The sequence below is a fragment of the Simochromis diagramma genome, unplaced genomic scaffold, assembly GCF_900408965.1.
Source record: "Simochromis diagramma unplaced genomic scaffold, fSimDia1.1 OVJJ01000753.1, whole genome shotgun sequence".
Lineage (NCBI taxonomy): Eukaryota > Metazoa > Chordata > Actinopteri > Cichliformes > Cichlidae > Simochromis > Simochromis diagramma.
In genome coordinates this window covers 4290303-4310996 of record NW_024387523.1, presented here as the reverse complement: position 1 = coordinate 4310996, position 20694 = coordinate 4290303, and the positions used below count along the sequence as shown (strand labels likewise).

The window sequence follows — 20694 nt, the reverse complement described above, 5'->3', positions numbered from 1 at the left end:
GCATCTCCTTTTTTGTTATCAAAGGAGACAGGCGGAGGAGCTTCTCTCCCCAGGGGGGACAGCACAAACAGGGCCGAACATCTCGGAGTCATTCTTACTTTTTACTTCTTCCTCACATCTGTGGATCCTCTCCCTGGGAATTCTCTCTTGCAGTCTCTCCATCTCCTTATCTCCTTTTCCCCAACACAGCCATGTCTCCGTCTTTGTTCTTAGGGGAATCTGTTGTTCCCTCCAGGTTTGTGCCTCCGCTGAGATGGCATCCATTTTCAGAAGGTGATTTGATTGTTCTACTTCTCACTAACTTGTGCTACCCCATGTGTCAACGCATATTAAAGACAGTGAATGATTGCATGCGAATCTATAATGAAAAGATATGCACAATGGTAGAAAATGTGTAAAAGTTGTAGACAGGAGTGATTGAGAGAGCCGTATCTGTCACGCATGCGCTTGGTAAAAGGGTCAAGAGGATGCAACAGTGATGATCCCTCTGGGCATAGCACCACTTACTTCTGCCTGGAGTTAAAGGGATAGTGCAACAATGAGCCTGACAGCAGAGGACTGGGAAGCAAGCGCCACTCTCTGGGATGGAAAAATGGAGCCAACACATAAGTGCCAAAAGCTCCTGTTTCTTAAATGGCCTTTTGAGCTTGGCTTCAAAAGCAAATCAGTCCCTGTAGACCAGTATGTTAAAAAGCCCAACTTTACAGGAAAAATAAACATGTTTACATGTCTGGTCTCCTGCAACTTGTCTCCTGGCTCACCAATCACTGCCTAATTTGTTTTATTTGCCACTTGGACACCTAATCCCAAATTGCAAACACAATTATTCTGCCCAGTGCATCATAAGAGTGAAGAAGAGCAAGTGTGGAACAGGAGAAAAGGAAAGATGAAGATTAATAGTAAGACCCTGCTTCAGAGCAGGGTGAGGAGATGCAGTCAGACACAGCTATTATCTGCAGTGTTTTTTATTCATATCAGTACAGGAAGAAAAGAGGAGCAGAGGTGTTTGGAGGGAATGAGTCTTGTCTAGGTGTAACGCACACACACAGACACACAAACCTGGCTGTGAGTGGGAGGAATGGTGCAGGGAAGGCACCTGGATGAAGCACATTTTCATCTCAGCTACTAAATTATACGTTGCAAGGACACAAATCCACACACCTTGGTGGATAGCTGTGTGGATTTGTGTCTAAATTTGTGTCTGTGTAGGAGACCAGCATTTGTGTGCGCAACACCGGAGAGAGTCTTAGGGCTGGCCTGATTGAATGTGTCAGTCAGTAGGTGGTTGGGTGAGAGACAGACCAGAAGAGCCGGCGAGGCACAGAGGCTTTTCTGTATGACATATTCAAAAAGGCTCGATCAACATAATCCAGCTGTGCCAAAACACCATGCCCTGAAAATAGGCTACCAATAAAGTGGTGAAGTTTTTTTCCTGCACATACATGTGATCAAATCTGGAAAAGAAAACACCCTTAACCTGTTTACATTGCCTTTGCATAGCGTACAAATCTGGCATGAGACGCCCTCACCGGGGGAGAGAGGCTGGGGCCAACTTCTTTAAACTGCTTTTGACAGCTGCACACTGACTGATTCTGAACACTCTCCGGGCCCAGCATGCTTTAGCCTAAAGGCTGAGGCATGGTCTGATCATGACACGTCCGTTAAGCCAGACAGCCTCTGCCCGAAGCCTCCACCAAATAAAAAGCACAGGCCGCGCACAAACCCTCGCAAAAACACAAACATACAGATAGAGTGGCTGACCCAAGACTGCTGCAGGAGGTTGGCTAAGAAGGTAAATAAAGCTCTATCTGCCTTGACAGACTTGAATAAAGGGGCAATGCGTATACACACACAAACGCTGCATCTTTACAGCCTCCATCCTTTAGCATGACACAGCAATCCGAGCATAGTCTAACTTCTTTGATGACAGGATCTGATTTGGAGTGTGATGATATTTGGATCTTTTGGATCTTCTTAAATGCAAAAATAACAGATGATGTACTACAGGTTGTTATAGAAGGTTGTTGTAAGCAGCATTTTCCAATTGTAGTTCAGTTTTAACTGGACAGCGGGGGAGAAAAAACTAGAATGACACAAACTTGCATCGACAAATGAATACAGATATTTTGAAAGTGTGCTTAAGTGCAGCTCTTGACTAAGAGCTGATATTACTTGAGGAATGTGAGACAGACAGCAGCTATAATATAACCTATAATAAAGAGTAAAACATGAGCTGTTTTTAAGATGTATGACAAAAGCTGCAAAAATACATCCACAGTCTTCCATTTGAAATGTAGTCTTTTATTAAGTTAATAGTTTAATTATGATCAAGTGATCATGGCTGTGGATGTTTTTCCCCTTCTTTCATCCTGTTTATCCCCCTTCATGAAAAAACTTCCAAACAAGCATTCACACAAACACAAAACCGTGTCTTGAAAATTAAGGGATGGATTGACATACTAAGCATTTGGCGCATTGTTAAACCTCTGCTGGATAAACTGTACTGTAACCCCTCCCCCTGGAATTTTCTGCATGAAATTGTATAAAAAGATGCACGGCGAATGAGAAAAGAGGTGTCTGTGTGCGTGCAATGTTGGTCTGATGAGCTGAACTGTCTGTCACCCACCTACCGCTGTATCAGAGAGGAGTGTACTGTCATTCAGAAAGACAGCTGCATCTCCACACAACTTGCTCTCTCTCTATTTCGCACAGCAGGACGCAGCCGCCTTCCCCTCCCCTCCAGCGACTAACCCCACAAGAAACCCAGACGGCGCGCACACACACAAACGCCGCCACGCTCTCCACAGAGGCACGATAAAGACGTCACAGAGTATTAGAGAAAGTGAGACATGAAAAGCATTTTGGAAGTTTGAACTTTTTCTCTCTAGTCTGCTTGCAACCTTAAGCGTTTTCACCTGTCTGCCCTCTCCCGGCAGGGGTTTCGACAAAAGATGTGAATCAAAGATAGGCTTCATGATAATATGATTATGAGGAATACGCTGTGTCTTCGTGTCATCAGCTATCTCCGAGCTTTGCTTTCATTCATACGCATTCCTCTACAATTCCCTGAACAACAAGGAACAGCCTGTAAATCCACATACAGAGTACACACACTGAACACTGAGAGTGCCTCTTCATAGACTCCAATTATAAGCCAAGAGGTAGGCAATTAAAATTCCCATCACAGGGTGACAAAGCGTCTTAAGTGGCTGGGCTATAGTCCTGAAAAGTAGCTTGATGACTCTATTCATTTGGTGCCTGCTGAAGCCTCACCTTCCCATCACTTCTAATTAAGGAGGCAGAAAGGATCCAAATGCCTTCATGCAAAGGGCTGAAGGGGGGAGAAGGCTGAGAAGTGTGAAAGTGAAAAAATAAAAACGGCAATTGGAAACTAAATGACAAAGAAACAATGTTTCATACCTTGGTATTTGAAGTGTCTCTTTCGTTCACTGAGTGAATGGAAAAAACAATATTCAACCCCCCACTCTCCCATTATAATGAAGGAAAAGTCTGATCCCAAGTTAATTCAGACTTAAACTTTAGTTCAAGTCTTCAAACGCAAACATGTGTACCATAGTTTTTTAAGGTACCCATTTGATTCAGAGAATCAGAGACAACCGCACCCTCAATTAGCTTCCATTCATTTTCCATTCATCTTTCTGCCATAGTAGGCAATGTGAATAAGTACATTACCCAAGTACTGCATGTAACCTTCTTGTACTTCATTTAAAAACATTTTTCTATTTCCTTCTACAACCCTGCTTTAATTTTAAAGGAAAATATTACATTACTTTATTTCATTTATCTGAAAGTTTAAGTGACTTTTCATTTTAATATTTAATAGTCGTTTTGTAATAAGTTATGTCTCCTGTATATTTGGCTTGCACCCCCATAAGCAATATTTGGTTGGGCTCCCTTTTCTCATATTATGATTTTATCAGTTTTTCTTATATACATATATTATGGATATTTTGTGCAGGAATTTTGAACTTCTTTCATAAGTATTGCAAAGTCTCCATCACACTTTTTTCAGTTTGTGTTGCCTTCAGTTTTAAACATTTTATTCTTCTGCTATGCACCCTGTGCTACTTTACTTGCTTTAAGTCATCTTTCATGCTTTATGCTTCCTAACTTTTATCTCAAAACCATCTCACCCTAACGTTTGTCCACACACAACTTTAAAAATGTATTAAGCAGTTTTGATATGTACGTCTTTAAAAATATGGCTTCAGATCGTTGTTTCTTCTTTTAAGTCTTCTCGCTTTTGCTCTTCACCCCTGCTCCCTTTTCTCCACATCCAGGCGTTCTCCTCACAATGCCACACCGCTCTCTTCTCTATCCCTCTACTTCTATATTCATTCCCCTCTCCTCTCCTCCCTTTATGCATCCATCTCTAAGGCCTATGTATCTCCGCGGGGACCAGCCATCTCAAAGCACGGCCAGTAATCCTCTCAGGATATTGAAATGCCAATCCTTCCTCCCTGACCTGCACCTCCACCCCATCTCTACAGCTACCCTGCATCCCTGTCTTCTTCCCTGCCTTAGCTAAAGGGCTTTGGATGTATCACTGGGGGCCAAGACATTCATCCAGAGACCAGTTGGATCACACACACACACACACACACACACACACACACACACACACACACACACACACACACACACACACACACACACACACACACACACACATTGAACAATTCTGAAGCAAGATATCATCTTTTTTTAAGAAAAGAAATGAAGCATGGACCAATGTACAGAAATTATGTCACGCAAGCACAGCAAAGTATGGCCATAGACACATGGTCTGGTGCACTCTTTCGCTTATATATGCACCCCTAATCCACCTCGATATGGCGCCCCATGAGCCTTAGGGAAAATTGATCTCCCGTTTACCCAGCTCATGTCCCATCCCCTCCAGTTTCTATCCCCTACTCTTCCTTTTCCCTATTATCCATCCTTGACACGCCATGCAAAACTCCCCTTTCCCCCTGGTGGCCTGGAGAGTCCTGATAAAACCCCATCTGCATGGGAGGATGTGCATGTGCAAGCATCCAGTTCAACTGCATATTTTCAAAGAATTCAATTTGTATGTCGTTTTTTGTAAGGTTTAAAGACCGACAGTGTCTAAACTGCTGTTTCTAATGATTTGCATAAGATTCTGATTTTCCAATGAAAGCGGGACGAGGGAGAGAGAAGCTTGTGTTTGCATTTTATAGATGAAAATTGCCCCTGGTGTATCTTGCATGTGCGGCTGGGGCGGCGGGTTAACATGGTACAGTATCCAGCAGCACTTTCTCTCAGCAGCTCGGTTCAGATTGTGCCCTTAAGTTGTCAGGCTTTCTCCACCCTCAGCTGCCAGTCAAAAAATGCCACCCACTGCTAACAAGCTTACTCTGCACCGAAAAACAAATATGGCGCAATCAGGAAAGGTGGGAGAAAATAGTCCTAAGAGAGAGAAGAAGAGAGATGGGGGAAAAGAGGGCAGTGGTGATCATGTCAGGACAGGTGATGAAAAAGGAGAAGATAGCGGAAAGAGTGGCAGTGAGTAGGAGAGAAATTACCATCTAAGAATAGTGAGCTTATGGGGAGAGCAGGGAAGGATGTGGGGAGGGAAATGAGGGAGGAAATAGAGGGTAAAAAAAGAAGAGATCGGTTTACAAAGGAAGGGAGGAGGTTAAGAAAAAGAACAAAGTAATAAAGAGATGATGAGGTGGCTAGAGAAAAAAAAAGGCCAGAGTGTGAGTCTGCTGATATGTGCTAGCTTTGTTCCAAATCCCTACTGCAGTATTTATAAAGGTCAGCGAGTTTTGATATGTAAAGTCTCGGTGGGGAGGTGCACACACAGGTGCGGACACAAAGCTAAGGTCCATACAGAAATGCTTTTTGCAATTCTGGAGCTGACCTGGCTTTACAGAACTTCAGACGATATCCCGCAGATACATAAAAATCAGATGAACAACAAAATGAAAACCGGACTTATCATGCAGCGACAATAAGACCAAGTGAACCATTATTGAATTTGTTTGCAGGCTTTGTATGTCAAGTTTTAATATTGCGTCATTTTAATGATCACTTCCGCTTCTATCTGATAAAACTGAGCAGATCCTTCATTGACCTTGAGGTAAACCTCTCCCAGAGGACTTTCAACGGAGGATAGCTCTCCTAGAAAATGCAGGAATTATTCTGTGGCACATTTCACACACTTTTTTTTTTCTTTCATAGGTCTGTCTGTCTCACACCACACATACAGACAGTATTAAACACCACACACTAAATGTCAGCCGAAATCCTCCCTGTCACAGAAAGTCTTCTAAAACCCCTGCAAAACACTCTCTCCTAACCCTTGTCCAATCCTCCTGGACGACACGGTTAGCCGCACAACTCATACCTTAATACCTCGTAATAACCAGAAATCAGTGCCATGGTAACTGCTGACAAGACAGACAGACAGAGGAGATAAAAGTGAGAAAGGTTTAAAGAAATGTGACAATGAGGAAAAAAATGCTCACCGTAGGTTTGTACTTCTGATAGAGTATTCCAAACCCTGGAGTTCGGGATTTTACGCAGGAAGCTGAAGAAGGCCAAGTTGTCACTTGCTAGTCACGTTCACAGATTTTAGCTGTCTGAGGGATTTTTTTGGTGGGTGTGGTTTAATTTGAGGGATCAACAGCTCTGCGCTGCTTATAACTTCTTTAATTTTCATTTACTAACTGGTTTGCTTTTCCAGCCACATGTGGGCATTGGCGAAGTTTATCAGCTGTCATCGCAATAACTGTATAAAAACATGAGCAGATGTTTCCAGCAAACAAACTCAAAGAGACAGTATGCTGCCTCACCGCTATACCTCTTCAAATTAGACTTGTAACCTGTAAGAAAAGTCAACATCTGGCAAACGCGTGCAGATATTTTTCCACAGGATTTGGTGGAACATGGAGAACGACTTCACTTCAGTAACAATAATAATGAGAAAAATATAGGGTTTTTGAGCTCCCGCTTTGTGGGGAATAAATAATTTAAACAACTAGGTGGTACTTGAGCAATTACTCTTATGTCAATGCAGTGGTAGTTTAGGGACCTGATAAAGCTGCCAACTTGGCACCTATAGAGGTTTTCTGGCACTGATAGGAAACTCTAAGCCAGTATTGCCCAACCACTGTGCCACAGCACATATAGGTGTGCCGTGAGAAATGATCAGGTGTGCAGTGGAAGATTATCTGCTTTTATTTTTTTTGTATTTATACGCGACACCAATGCTGGTCCAAAAAAGAAGATCCTGAGAAACACATTTGTTTTTAAACACTCAACATAAATCTCCTTAAGCTCCTAGGACCTGGCATCCGCATATGTGGACATCACATTTTGGGTTGTCTAGACCAAAATACTAAATTTTGAGCTACAAGGGCCTGATATCCACTTACGAGGACATCACACTGCCACTGTTCTATCGAAATTTTTAACAAATGTCCTCATATGTGGATCTCATTTTTCTCAGAAACAAAAATCAGGTAAAAAAAAACCCCAAAATTCATTGTTTTTACATTCATCAGGTCCCAACATGCCCAAATATCAAACAGAAATTAAAAATGCATGCCATGGAAGAGTTTGGGTCTTAGGAGGTTAAATATACTCTCTTTTTTATTCTTAGATGCATGCCTCAGTCAAAAACCACACTTTCAATATAACAACTATCCAAAAGTTTAACCCACTTTCCCACGATAAAGTCTTACAGTATATATCCTGAACTTAATACCTGGAAATTCATAGCAAGTCCTGCAGCCTTCACAGATGCTGCACAGCATTCATCATTCAGCCCATTTCTCTAAGCTAATTTCCAATTAATGGCAAAAGCAAATTCTGCCATTCTCACTCTCATTGTTTCTCCATCAGATACTTTATTGTACAGCACCTTTCATTCCATCTTCCTCCAAGTTTCATTTGAATCATTATGTTCATCATTCATATTTCCTTCAGCTTTCGCAAACAAAGATCTCAAACATTTTCAAAGATATGCGCGGCGGTATAACATGCACAGTCATGTGTACGTTTGTTTACAAAAGAATGTTTGTCAGCATTAAAGCCAGAAAGTAGGCTTGTACATCTTTAGTGTGTGTATGTGTGTGTTTTGGTCTTTTCACACTTGAGCTCCTCCAAATAGTGAGTGCTATTGCGGTGCTGGGTGACAAGGCTACTTGGTAAAGTGCTTTTCAAGCCTCTGGCTAATGGCCTGCTGAAAACTTCTGCTGATGAAAATGAGATCTCCCCTACCAATGAGAATTTGTGCCCTGTCTGCAGCAACAGACATGTTGTCAGTTTAAGGGTGTATGATTGAAGTTTGTGCTTTTTTTCAAAGAATACACAGAAATTCAAATCACTACAGAATACACATTGCTTCTGAATGCCATGTCAGTAAATCTGCATTTTGCTGTAGGCAAAGGTCACAGTGGGTTTTACAGTGTACAAAGTGCACATAAATATGATCTGTGTGTATGTCTTTTTTTGTTGTGTGCAGAAGTAAAAGCGGATTGCGGTGATATCATAAAAAATGCATGCGTTATTTCCAAACAAAACATTCAAACTTTTCAAATAGGGGTCAAAAAGATTTTTTAGAGGATTTTCTTATGTCGAAAATATGAATAAAGTCGTAGAATTTGTCTGACCAGATGAAATGATGACATAAACTTTGTAAAACCACTAAAAATTCAGTCAAAATCAAGTGGAGTTAAAAAGTATTCAAAACTGGAAACGCATGTAGTGCAAGTTTATTTAAAGTTCATCTATTTTTCACACATAATGTTGCCTGATGTCAGACGTGTCCTTGTTGGTCCCTACTGAGTACAAATGCAATATCTTTTAAAAGGTGCATTCTTTGTCCTTTGTTTTTTGGTTTCGGAGTGTGCCACGTTTAAGTGCAATTTAAATGTTTTCCATTTACATGTTTGTGTTTGTTTTTGAAGGTTGAAATGGAACTTACCAGGCAGGCTTGTTGACACGTTGACTTGTGTGTAGAACCTCTTGTTGGGCAGCAGCTCTGACACTCCATTCAAGGCTTCTACAGTAAATGTGTAATTGGTGTTGGGAAGAAGATTGACCACAGTCACAGTTCTTTCTGTCAGGCCAACCTGCTGAGGCACAAATCCAACGCTAGCCCCACATGGCTCACACTGCCTCCCGATGCACTTCCGGCATCCCACACTGTAGGTCAAATCCACCCTGCCCCCTGTGTCGGACGGAGCAGCCCAGTCCAAGATCAGCGTGGACTGCTTCAGAGTATAGGTCAAGTCTCTGGGAGGGGATGGGGGACCTATGAAAGAAAAAAAAAAAGAAAAAAGATAATTATTTAGATTTATTAGTTATCCCAGGTCGCTCATGAGCAGTTTGTAAGAAAATACAATACGTGCTCAATTTGAATGAACTGTCATGCAATTTGATATACAACAGTCCAGAGGCTTTATGGTGGGTATAGAAGCATTTATACCAACAATATCATTATAATCAAGCGCCAGTGTTGGAAGGTTACTTTTACCTTTTGCCTTCATATCAAATAATTTTTTGAACAATAATTTTGATTTTAATGATGTGATATGATGTAATATGAACCATTTTACATAAATAGGTGAGGGCAAATCTGTGGTACTTATTGTGAAATAATAGTGTATGTAGCATTATTATTATACTTTGACAGTTTGAAAATATATTTTAAGAAGATGTATTGGACTGAGACGGAGGAGGGATTATTGCTCATATAGGAAGGAAAATATTTGGGGTAAGGCTCAGGATTTGATTAAAAAAAAAAGAATAGAATAACATTCCCTTTTGTCTGAAAGATTAGCGTTTTTTTCCCATTATGTACTGGTGTCATCTGCTGTGTGAAACAGACCCTCCATTTACTCTTAGTAAATAAAGATGGCTTGCCATGGAAAGTGTTTTATCTCTCCCGGAACACGAGTCTGATTTGATATGAGGGGCAGTGATGTGAGCTGCCTATTGAAAGGCTGTGTGTATCAAAAGTTCAGCATTATACAGTACATGACAGAGGTAACAAAAAACTGTGTAAACATGTCATTTAAAGTTAAACCACTTCTAAATGAACCCCCGCAACAGCTAAAAAATAAAATATACGATCCAGTAGAAGGCTGTAAAAAGCCAGACCAGAGGACTCCATCCTATCACTAAGTCAGCATTCAGTGTCTTTTGGTTCATATCCTCTTCTCACTGAAAGCACAGGTCCATTAAAGGTCATGAATTTTACATACATCCTTGTATGTGTGTGCATGTGCGTGTAATGAATAAGTGAAGGTTTGCTGCACTGTGCGTGCCATCAAACACGTCACACACCACAGCTGCGTCCCGCTTCCAAACACACGTGGTGCCCAGGGTTACATAAGCCCAGAAAACATTCACATTATGAACACACACACACACACACTCGCACACACACAGTAGATGCAGACACAGCTGGGCCCCTTTCTCACGTCTCTGTCCACTTTCATGCTTTCTTAGCCTTGCAGTCCCTCACTCTCTTAAGGTTTCTCTTTTCTTTCCATCTTACATTGCGAGTGCCTCTTGTTAAAACTTCACCTCCACAACTCTTCCCACTCTTTTACTCTTAACCTGTCCCAACCTTCTAACTCCCTTTTCCCTATAGTTCATCCACATCACTATTCAACTCAATCTCTACTCCTCCAAAAATATGATACAATACAGAAAATCTTGCATTTCCCTTTAAACCATTGTCATTAAACTGCATGTGTTATCTTTATATGCTACCCCCTCTCAGTTAATCTCATCAAATGAGATCAGGGACATCTATGCCAGAGATAACATAGTCTGACAGGCATGAGAGTATTTTTGCACCAACAAGGTGATTCCCAAAGCACTTTTAGTTGAAAACGTGACATATCTCAGTATGCTATATAGTGCATTCTTGAAAAATGTGCGAAAACTGGACAAATGGAGGACAAAAAGAAGTGACAGACCTATCCACATCAGATCTAAAAGCCATGTCCCCAAGAAATAGGGAAAAAATCCAGCAGAGACCTGACACGCAACCTGAGAGTTACATCAGGCTCTTTAGTTGATCTGTCTAAAGCCTCATCGGGATTGTTATAAGTGGAAATGTGGATGTCAAGAACCAATTCTTAAAGAAGGGAAACAGGACAAAAAGGCTGACGTATAGAAACACACACTGGAACACTGGAAGTCGTGGACTGGCCACTCTGAAACACTAACCTCAACACTGTTGAAGCAGTGTGGGATCATCTTGGCATGTTGAAGAATAAAGGTAGTGATACCAACTATTAACTTCAAAGCTCATTAGAACTCTGTTTTTGCCAGATATACTCTGTTTCTATTCAATCAATCAATCAATAAACTTCAATAAATCACTGCACCCATTTCATATTTTAACTAGCAAAATATAAAGAAATGAGGAGTAGCTCAAGACTTTTGCATAACACTGCACATTTATGGTAAACAGCAAGTTTCGTTTTTTAAGTTTTCAGAGAAAATTGAAATTGTGCAGTCTTCAAAATCAGAAATAATTATTATGCAGCAACATCATTTTGCAGTTATTCTCAAACAACGATTTTGCTGATTTATTTGCAGAAACATCTGATGACAAATGGTATGCATCTCGTCTCCAGTTTTTTATTTCTCCAAACAGTTATTGTGTTACAACTGGAGCTGTCAGCAGAAGTTCTCCTCTGCCAAAACTTACAAGAATTTAGAGACTAATTTTAATTAACTATTTCTAAAGTTCTACTTTTCATCTCCATAGCTGCCAAGGGAAATGCAGCAGTGTGCTCTAATGGAAAAAACTCAATCGTCACCATTAACAATGGCAGTCAGTTGAGTCATGAAGTAACAGATGAAGCTTAATCTTATAATTAAAGCTCTGTGCTCCTTCAACTTTTTCAAAAATAATTCTTAAAGCAACTGTGAGGTGCACAGTCTCTGATTCTCAGTGTGGTAAACACATTAGGGTCGTGATACTACACTAGCATTAAAAAGGGAGAAGAATAAAATCAGTTGTTCTTTAATCACTGGCGTAATAATGCGCACATATCAAACACTTCATCTTTGAAAATCATAATTTTTTCTCTTACTCTTATGAGGCTAGATTCATCAAACTCTTTCTCTAAATGTACAGTGTGGTGGATTAGTAGAATCTGGGGATTATCATAATTACAGAATCTATAGTGTAATTAATGTGGTCATTAGGCTGCTATGAATATTATCACACAGGATCAGTGAGCTCAGCAATCAATATTATAATTACACCCCTCCACTGCACTTACCATTAAAGCTAGCATGACCACACACTTTCATTCATGTGTGTACGCACTAACGCACAAGTCAATGTGAATACGTATATAAACACACATGCACTAACTTAGAGACCCTATGGATTTATGTCCTGAATACTTTCAGGATATATACCCTATTATTCCTCCATCTAATTACTAAGCTATAATCAATAGGCTGTTTTCCATGCAGAAATCAATAGGGCCAACCTGTACAGCTCTGTTTGGCCTCATAGTGAAGAAGAATCAGGCCGAGATAGGGTAAGAAAAAGTAAAAGGTGAGGAATGAACAAATAATATGTGGCGAAAAGGGATGAGGATATAGAGTGTCGCTCGAGGATAGAGGGATGAGATTTTGGTTTGACAGAGAGAAGAAAAATGGGATGATAACACGCATGGATGGAACAGATGAAAGGATAAAGAGTAAGGAAAATGCGAGGAGGCGGTGGCTAGAAAGAAGAGTGATGAGTGGTCAAGTTAAGAAGACAGAGAGATGGGAATGGAAGAGGGTGTTGAGGCATCAAAAAGGAGGGGGTAGAAAAAGAAGGGGGGGGTCCAGCGGAAATGTAGATAATGGAAGTATAGCAGAAAATGGATCTGTAATGTCAGGAGAAAAGGTGGAAGAATATGGAGAGAATGCAAAAGGTTAAGCAAAGAGATGGCAAAATGGGGTGATGGGTTTTTTTGAAAGATGGATGGGAGATATAAAAGGGATAAATGTTAAGAGGCAAAGAAAATGGTTTGGGTGAAGAGGCGCTTTCATATATAGCTTTGGATACTAATAGACAAAGGTTGGAAGTGGTTACATTTACAGAAAACCCTCAAACATACTATGATACAGACGTCCCAGAGGAAAAGTCTTCCTTAGAAAATTAACTTTAAATACCATGTCAAACGCAGACTGGATTTATTCTTTATTCCAGATCAAAGAGGAATTGTCCAACGAGGCAACAGATGTCATTAACCAGTTATAGACCAAGATATTTGCTTATGTATTCTCATCCTTTAAGCTTGCAGTTATACAAACACTTCACAACTTTTTCATCAGCAGAGCAGTACAAGGCATGCATCCGGTGTTGTGAGAGACCTACTCCTAGCCAACAATCTGGGATAGGTTACAGAAACATGGAATGCAATACAAAGAAGGGTATATGGTGAAGGAGAGGTGAAGGGTGCAAGGAATGAGTCATGGAGATGGGGTTGATGAGGACAAGATGATGAAACATGACTTGAGGGGGGAGGGAGCAGGTCAGACCAAGAGGTAATAGCATGAAAACAGGAAAGGTGGATGAAAGGGTACGGGGTGAAGGACAGGTTCTTTTAAGACATAAAGAAAATGGATCTTTATTGTTAAAATGGATAAATGGCAATTGCAGCTATATCAAAAGCTGAATGGGAGGTTGAGATATTGATTGGCTTACAGACATAAAAATCTATACTTTATGCAAAATTTCAATATCATATCTTATATGAGTTATATGGTGCGACTGGAACTAGTATATAAGCATAATTATATATATATATATATATATATATATATATAAAATTTAAGAAGCCGCACAGCAAGAAGGTCCTGAGTTCAATTCCACCATCAGGCCGGGGTCTTTCTGTGTGGAGTTTGCATGTTCTCCCCGTGTTTGCGTGGGTTCCCTCCGGTACTCCGGCTTCCTCCCACCGTCCAAAGACATGCAGCTTGTGGGGATAGGTTAATTGGATAATCCAAATTGCCACTAGGTGTGAATGTGCGAGTGAATGAGAGTGCGAGTGGTTGTCTGTCCCTGTGTGTTGGCCCTGCGACAGACTGGCGACCTGTCCAGGGTGTACCCTGCCTCTCGCCCTATGACAGCTGGGATAGGCTCCAGCGCCCCCCGCGACCCTGAAAAGGATAAGCGGAAGCGAATGGATGGATGGATGGATGGATGGATAATTTAAGAAGATGTAGACATAAATAAGTGCAAGTATATTATTATTATTACGTGTGCATGGCGCTGAGGGATTGTCCAAAGGAGTCCTGAAGTGATCCTCCTCACACAAGCACACCATGGATCCTTCCTCTTCTGCGATGCTGTTGGCTGGGCAGGGGAAACACTCCTGCTGTCTGGACGACATCTTGTAAGAGCCAGGTGGACACGCTGGAAAAGAAAAGCAGTTTGTCAGATATGTCCAAATTACGTGATATATCACATTGCATACATTTAAAAAAATATATGTAATATCCTTTTGGGAAATGAACACATGAAACACATATTGCTATATCAAGGAACTGCACGTTCACAAGATAATTCTGCAGATATGCTAACAGTTGAGAGCCTTTTTTTAATCACATAAGCGCCTCTATTTCACTAAGCACGTTAAAGCCTTTGAAAAAAACGAGAGGGAAAATTAGGAATGAGTGTAGAAAAATGAGAAAAGCCAGTGAGACCTCAGTAAAGTATAGATGAGATAAAAGATAGGATTAGAGCAGAAAAGTAGAGGAGACTTTGGCTAAATCCATCTGACAAACACAATTCTCACATTACATGTGATCGGTGGACCTGTGCAAATGGCATCAAAGTCTGCAACTGGAATGAACCAGCTATGCAAATGAAAGAAAACCAATGGATCGTGCAGGCACAAAGCTCCGAAGCCCAAAATTTTTTATTTCATTGTGCTTTTCCTCCCCTTGTTTCGCCTTATTTGGAAGTTATCCCAAAGCATGCATGAACCAAAATACAAAAGGTGAGAACGTGGACAAAGGTGATAAGTACTCATGACCTTACATGTGTAAGAGTACACACCATGTAACAGAAGCTTATCAGTGCAAGTGTGACAATGGGCGTGCATAAACACACACACTCAAACTCACTGAGAACAGCTTATTTTACACTCTCCCTGTATGCAGTTTCATTTTCCACTTGCCGTGCTTTTGTAGCAGGTGATAATGGGTGTGAAATCAGGCAGCCAGCTACCGCTCCACGCTCTGGTCTCCTCTCTTCTGAGACCGTATTCTAAACAGCGGGTCTACATTAACAGCTCTAGTGAGCTTTCTACCCCTCTCTCCCAGTCTTCTGCTCGTTTTCCATTCTCCTGACACATTCTTCTTTCTTATTCCTTTCATACCTTTCTTTGTCCTTCTCATTTTTTGTTTCGTCATCGTCAGTCTTGTTAGGTTCCAACTTTGGAGGCATGTTCATTTTTACCCAGAGTGAGAAACTAGTGATTGACATAACCAGTTAGTGTACATTAAATTAGTTTACAGATGGTATATACTGGTTTTGAGAATATTTATGGACGAACTACTTGGTAACAAAGGCCTTAGCAATGCAAGTCTAGGGACTGGTTGTTAACCTCCTGGCAACCTTCAGTTGCTAGGGAAAAATGTGAATTCCACACCCAGATCACGAGTGGTTGCTAGGTGTTTATCTCCAGGTGAAATCGCCTATAAAGAGGCTCCTTGTAATTGCTTTGGTCACTAGCAGTTTGCTGTGGTCGCCTGCAGTTTGCATGGTACAAGTTTACTCGTATAGAAATAATCACCATTTACTCTTCGAGCTGTAGCGAAACTTGAAAAAGTGCGAGATAACCCAGGAATGGAGAATGTTAGCTTTAACGTGAAAGTTGTTTTTGGAGAGTAAACGGCAAGTCTTTGCTTTGTTGGCATCTTCCATGCAAACTCAGGCTTCTTTGCGACCAGTTTCACACTAGTGGCTGCCAGCAATCTCGTCAACCACTCATCAACCAGCTGCAGAAAGTGAATAGGGAGCTTTAGCAATCAGTTTCAGAAGAATTACCAGCAACCTGTACCAGCTACTTGCAGCTAGTCTGAGAATATACATTTTACCCTCAGAACCAGTGGTTGCCACATGGTAGCTGACAAGCTTCTACACCTGTGTCATCGAGGCCTACATTTTAAATCAAAAGAAGCTATAACATGAAAATTATGACTCAAAATTATTTATATGACTCAAAATAAGACACTGTTGCTTTACTTACCCTGATACTACACACTTTTAAATACACAAATTTAAAAAAAAAAAAAAGGGGGGAAACCAACTACCAACAGAAATATTTGAAGCTAACGATACGCTGGCAAGGGTTAGCAAGTCATAATAGTCCATGTGGTACATGGTAAATGGACTGGTACTTATATAGTGCTCTTCTACTCTAACCGAGCACTCTACTACAAGCCTCATTCAGTAAATCATACACACATTTTTTCTAAATCAAAGCACCTTGTCTAACATCGACACACTTTGACATGCAGAAAGGAGAAACTGGTGATCAACCCACTATCCTTCCAACCCACTTTACCTCCTGAGCCACACCTGCCCCTGGCCCTGAATTTCCAAGAAAAATTCTTAAACATTAAAAGATGTTCAATTCACATTCTTGGGTATGTTTACTTGAAGAGCTTGAATAGGAATTAGGAGATATCATAAGCCCCTGGAACCATGTTATCAACTGTGATTTAAGGCAACAGTGCCCTGTCTGAATTATGTGATAAAATTTATGGGATTTATGGGAAATTACAGTTAAGAAGACAGCACTTTTCCCACCTGCAGTATTGTGTCACACAGTCAGTAATGCTGATGTATTTGTATGTGACACAGGCAAGTTGAACACAAAAGCCTTCCCCTGGCTCAGACCAGTCTGAGAGTGTGCACGTGCCTGTATACCTTTGTGCATGCATGTGTGTATTACAGCCCTGTGTGGCATGTTCGAGGCTGTAAGAACCTCGTAATCGACTTTCTAATGTCTGTCATTACACAAAAAAAAGCCTCTCGCTTTCAGCTCAAAGCACAGCCAAGCATGGGGACATAACAGAAACACACACACACCCAGTCAAGCAGCACTGAAGTAGACTCCCTTTGTTCCTGGCTGTGCTGCCACTATCCTTCCCTTCGCCACAGCAAGAACATCAAGTGTGAATAGCACCTAAATCAAGGCAAAATTATGCATAGATCTATGAGAACAGAAATGGGTTTTGCATTTTCTACCTATCATGCTTAAAAGCAGGCTAGCCATATGGCTGGCTGCAGTTCTGACTTATCTCTTCAATTCAGCATGGATAGACATTTCGCTGGCCCACGATGGAAATGTGTGTCTAATGATAGGGGTGTATCAAGACAATATGTGCAGCTCAGATAACAAAAGGAGCTGGCTTTGCATGATGCCCGTCATTTTCAAGGGATTCAAAGGGTCGCCAAAAGCCAGTGCCAGAGAAGGTCATGTCAGTCAGCATGGCCACAAGCCATCTGGCCAATTGGAGAAGAGGAGTTAGTTTAAAAGGCATCCAGCGGTGAGAAAACAAAACAAAAAACTGAACAAAACAATGGAGATACTTGTAATGAAGAGTACTCAAGAGTACTCATTCGGTTTTTCTCATCTTTAAATTGCAAGGTGTATAAATTTAAGTGGAAATCAGAGTTTCAGTGGAAGTAAAGGAGAGTGGGTGGTTGGAGAACTAGAGAGACAGAAGGAGAGATCTGCCAGGACAGCTGGCAAACCAACTGATCAATTTGTCCTATGTGCTGACTGGGAGCCTCGATTAAATGAAACACGGCAGCACATGTATGCATGCGCACGCGCACACAGAGGCATATTTCTTCAAGGTGTTATGATATAGATATGCAGTGACATGCCAGGTCCTTGGGGTGGAGGGTAGTGGATGACACAGTACGCCAACTGCTGTGAGAGATTGTTCGGAGAGACAGAGACACCAACAGACAAACAGATGGCGTGTGAGAGACAGAAAGACAGTAGGCTATGTACTGTACTGAGAAAGGACATTAAACAGGGAGGGATAATAGACTCCTTCAGACTGACTGATAGACAGAACAATAAACACAGGCATGGAATGCATACAGATGAGAAACACACTGAACGAATGAGTGACAGTGTTAGAATAAGGTCATCTATAGTAGGAATATATAAAACAGCAGAAGTGCTCTGCTTGCCATAGGAGCTTATCGGTAGTTAGAAAAAAAATATAGGAATATGATTGCAAAACTTGTTATCAATCTTTCTTAGAAAATTCATTATTACTCTGACAGTTTGAGATATGCCAACAGTTTTGCCATCTAATGAATAAAAAGTAAAAGGCCAAAGAATCCACATTTCAATGAGCTTACAAATGACTTTAATAGACTTTTGTCTTTGTGGGAGGAATCAATTTATAGTTTGCCCTTCTCTCTTATTTTCTTTTTCCTTTCTTTTCTCTAACCTTAAACATGCCCATTAATAAGTCATGAAGCACTTAATGCAATACATGTGAGCAATGAATTGTTTCTTTGCCTCTCTGACAGCACACATTAATAAATATTAATAACCCTAAAAGAGGTTTACTTTAGACCTTTGTGCGCGCACACAGACACACATTTGCACGCAGCTAAAGCCCAAGAGAGATTACACATAGACATAACGCGACGATTTTTTGCAGAGGTTTTCAAGGAATTGAACAAAGTATGATAGTCAAAGGGGTAATGGTATCATAGAGAGATGGGGATGTGATTCCAGCAGTTGGAAATCAATAATTGAGAGAGCTTTAATTCAGATGAGTGCTCCCTGTGTAGCTGATGGTGATTTGAATTCTTTAGGCTTCCTTAACATCCAAAAAATTAATTCTCATTACCATCTTTTTACACACACACGGACACGGACCTACGCGCACATACGCACGCACACATGTAAATCTGCATCTCCGAATCAGAGAAGTAGGGAGGTTGGAGAAAAATGACTGATTAATGTGTTTAAATGTGTCGTGTTAGGTCAAATTATTAAAATGTGAACTGATGAGGTTAGAGTGAGTCAGACTGAATTGGACTAGTTGAAATTGGACAAAAGTAGATGGGGTCAGTCTCATTCCACATGATAGATTGGCTGAAGAGAATGAGATATGGACCATACTGGATCAGAAAAAAATGTTGAAAAATACTGTTTCAAGCTAAGACGTTGGAGCTTAGGGGGAAAAGGCTTGGAAAGTTACCAGTGCAACTCTCCAGACTGAAAAATAAAAAGACTCTTAATACCCTGGTCAAGGCTCATGAACAGTATGTGTAAATTGTGGGGAATTTACGTGTATAGTGCTGTGCAAGTCATTCTTTGTTTTTTGCCAGGAAAATGGAAAATAGGTGTAGTAACTTACTGAAAGGAGCCAAACATAAATGTTTACACATACTATGTAAAGCAAAAACTGAGTTTGTACAATTGAAGAGCTTAAAAATCAATATACCCATCTTCAACACAGCCTGAACTCTCCAAGGCTCTCAGGAATAGTTCTCCAGGCTTCCTGAAGGACATTCCAACTTCTTTAGATGTTGCCTGGGGAGACCAATCCATGACTGACAATGTTCTGTTATGTGTTTCAGGAATGCTTTAACTGCACTGGCGCTGTGTTTGGGCTCAGTGTCATGGTGAAAAGTGAAGCTGTTCCCAATTGGATGAATTTCCTGTTACTTGATGATTTGAACCAAAATTTTCAATTTGGATTCATCATTCCAAAAGACCAGTTGTCACTGATTTTCAGCATGGATCTTGTGTAATTTGTGTAAAAAAAAAAAAGAAAAAGAAAACAAACATCACTCTGAAATCGGTCACGGATAAGGACTAGACTGAAAATGAGTAAAAGGGCAGCCAGTGTCCGAAGAAAAAATCTGAAAGATCTTCAGAAAGCCTTTCTCTTAAGACAAATTTCCAATAATTACAAGAAAGTTTGTCTCCCTGGAAGCAAAATCTAAAGAAATGAGAGGTGATCCAAGACTTGTGAACAGTTCTGTCCTTGTATATTAATAATTAAAAGCTTTAAAACAAATCATAGGGATGAACTATACAGGTTAAGGTAAGACAAACTAAAACAAAAAACACCCCAACTTTAAATCAATGCTTCTAATTTAACATCAAAAATTTCCTCTCATTATATTTTTAATGTTCTATATTTTTCTCTTTGTTTCATGTTGGACAAATTAATGTTTTGACTTTTTAAAATGCTCTATCAAAGAGTAAGACAATGGTCTTCTATGGCAATAAGGAAATAATACTTAGTATAGAAAGCTAAAAATGAACAAACCCCTAGAAACTTGTCTGTTGCACAAGGCCCTCTTCAAAAAACCCGCTACCACGTCATCGGATCAAACTGTAGTGTATCATATTCACAGTAAGCAGATTTTCTGATTTTATAGTTTGAAATTAAGTGACTGATGAAAAAAAACATTTCGTGACCCTTTCCATGGCCTGCTCTTTTGGAAGATACAATTTTCTCCTGAACTAACATGCAGTGTCATAACCTGTCTGCGTGTCTAGCTGCTTTGAAGATATGACCTAGCCTTGAATTACAGCATAAATCCCTGTTATTAGCTCAAAGTAAAGACCTCATTCAAGTCACCCACTGACTGGCTGCTGCTTCACAGTGTAA

At 40.6% G+C, this 20694-nt stretch overlaps 1 protein-coding gene across 2 annotated transcripts in view; it reads right to left on the bottom strand.

Annotated features, from left to right (window-relative positions):
- The window catches only part of LOC120726362 (ephrin type-A receptor 7-like), a 154739-nt gene that overhangs the window by 40075 nt on the left and 93970 nt on the right, over nt 1-20694 (bottom strand). For both annotated transcript variants that reach the window (XM_040019876.1, XM_040019877.1), the window contains exons 4-5: nt 14282-14437; nt 8975-9304 (exon numbers count right to left, since the gene is read on the bottom strand). In XM_040019876.1, the coding sequence (XP_039875810.1) occupies nt 8975-9304; nt 14282-14437 (486 nt within the window). The remainder of the gene's footprint in view (nt 1-8974; nt 9305-14281; nt 14438-20694) is intronic.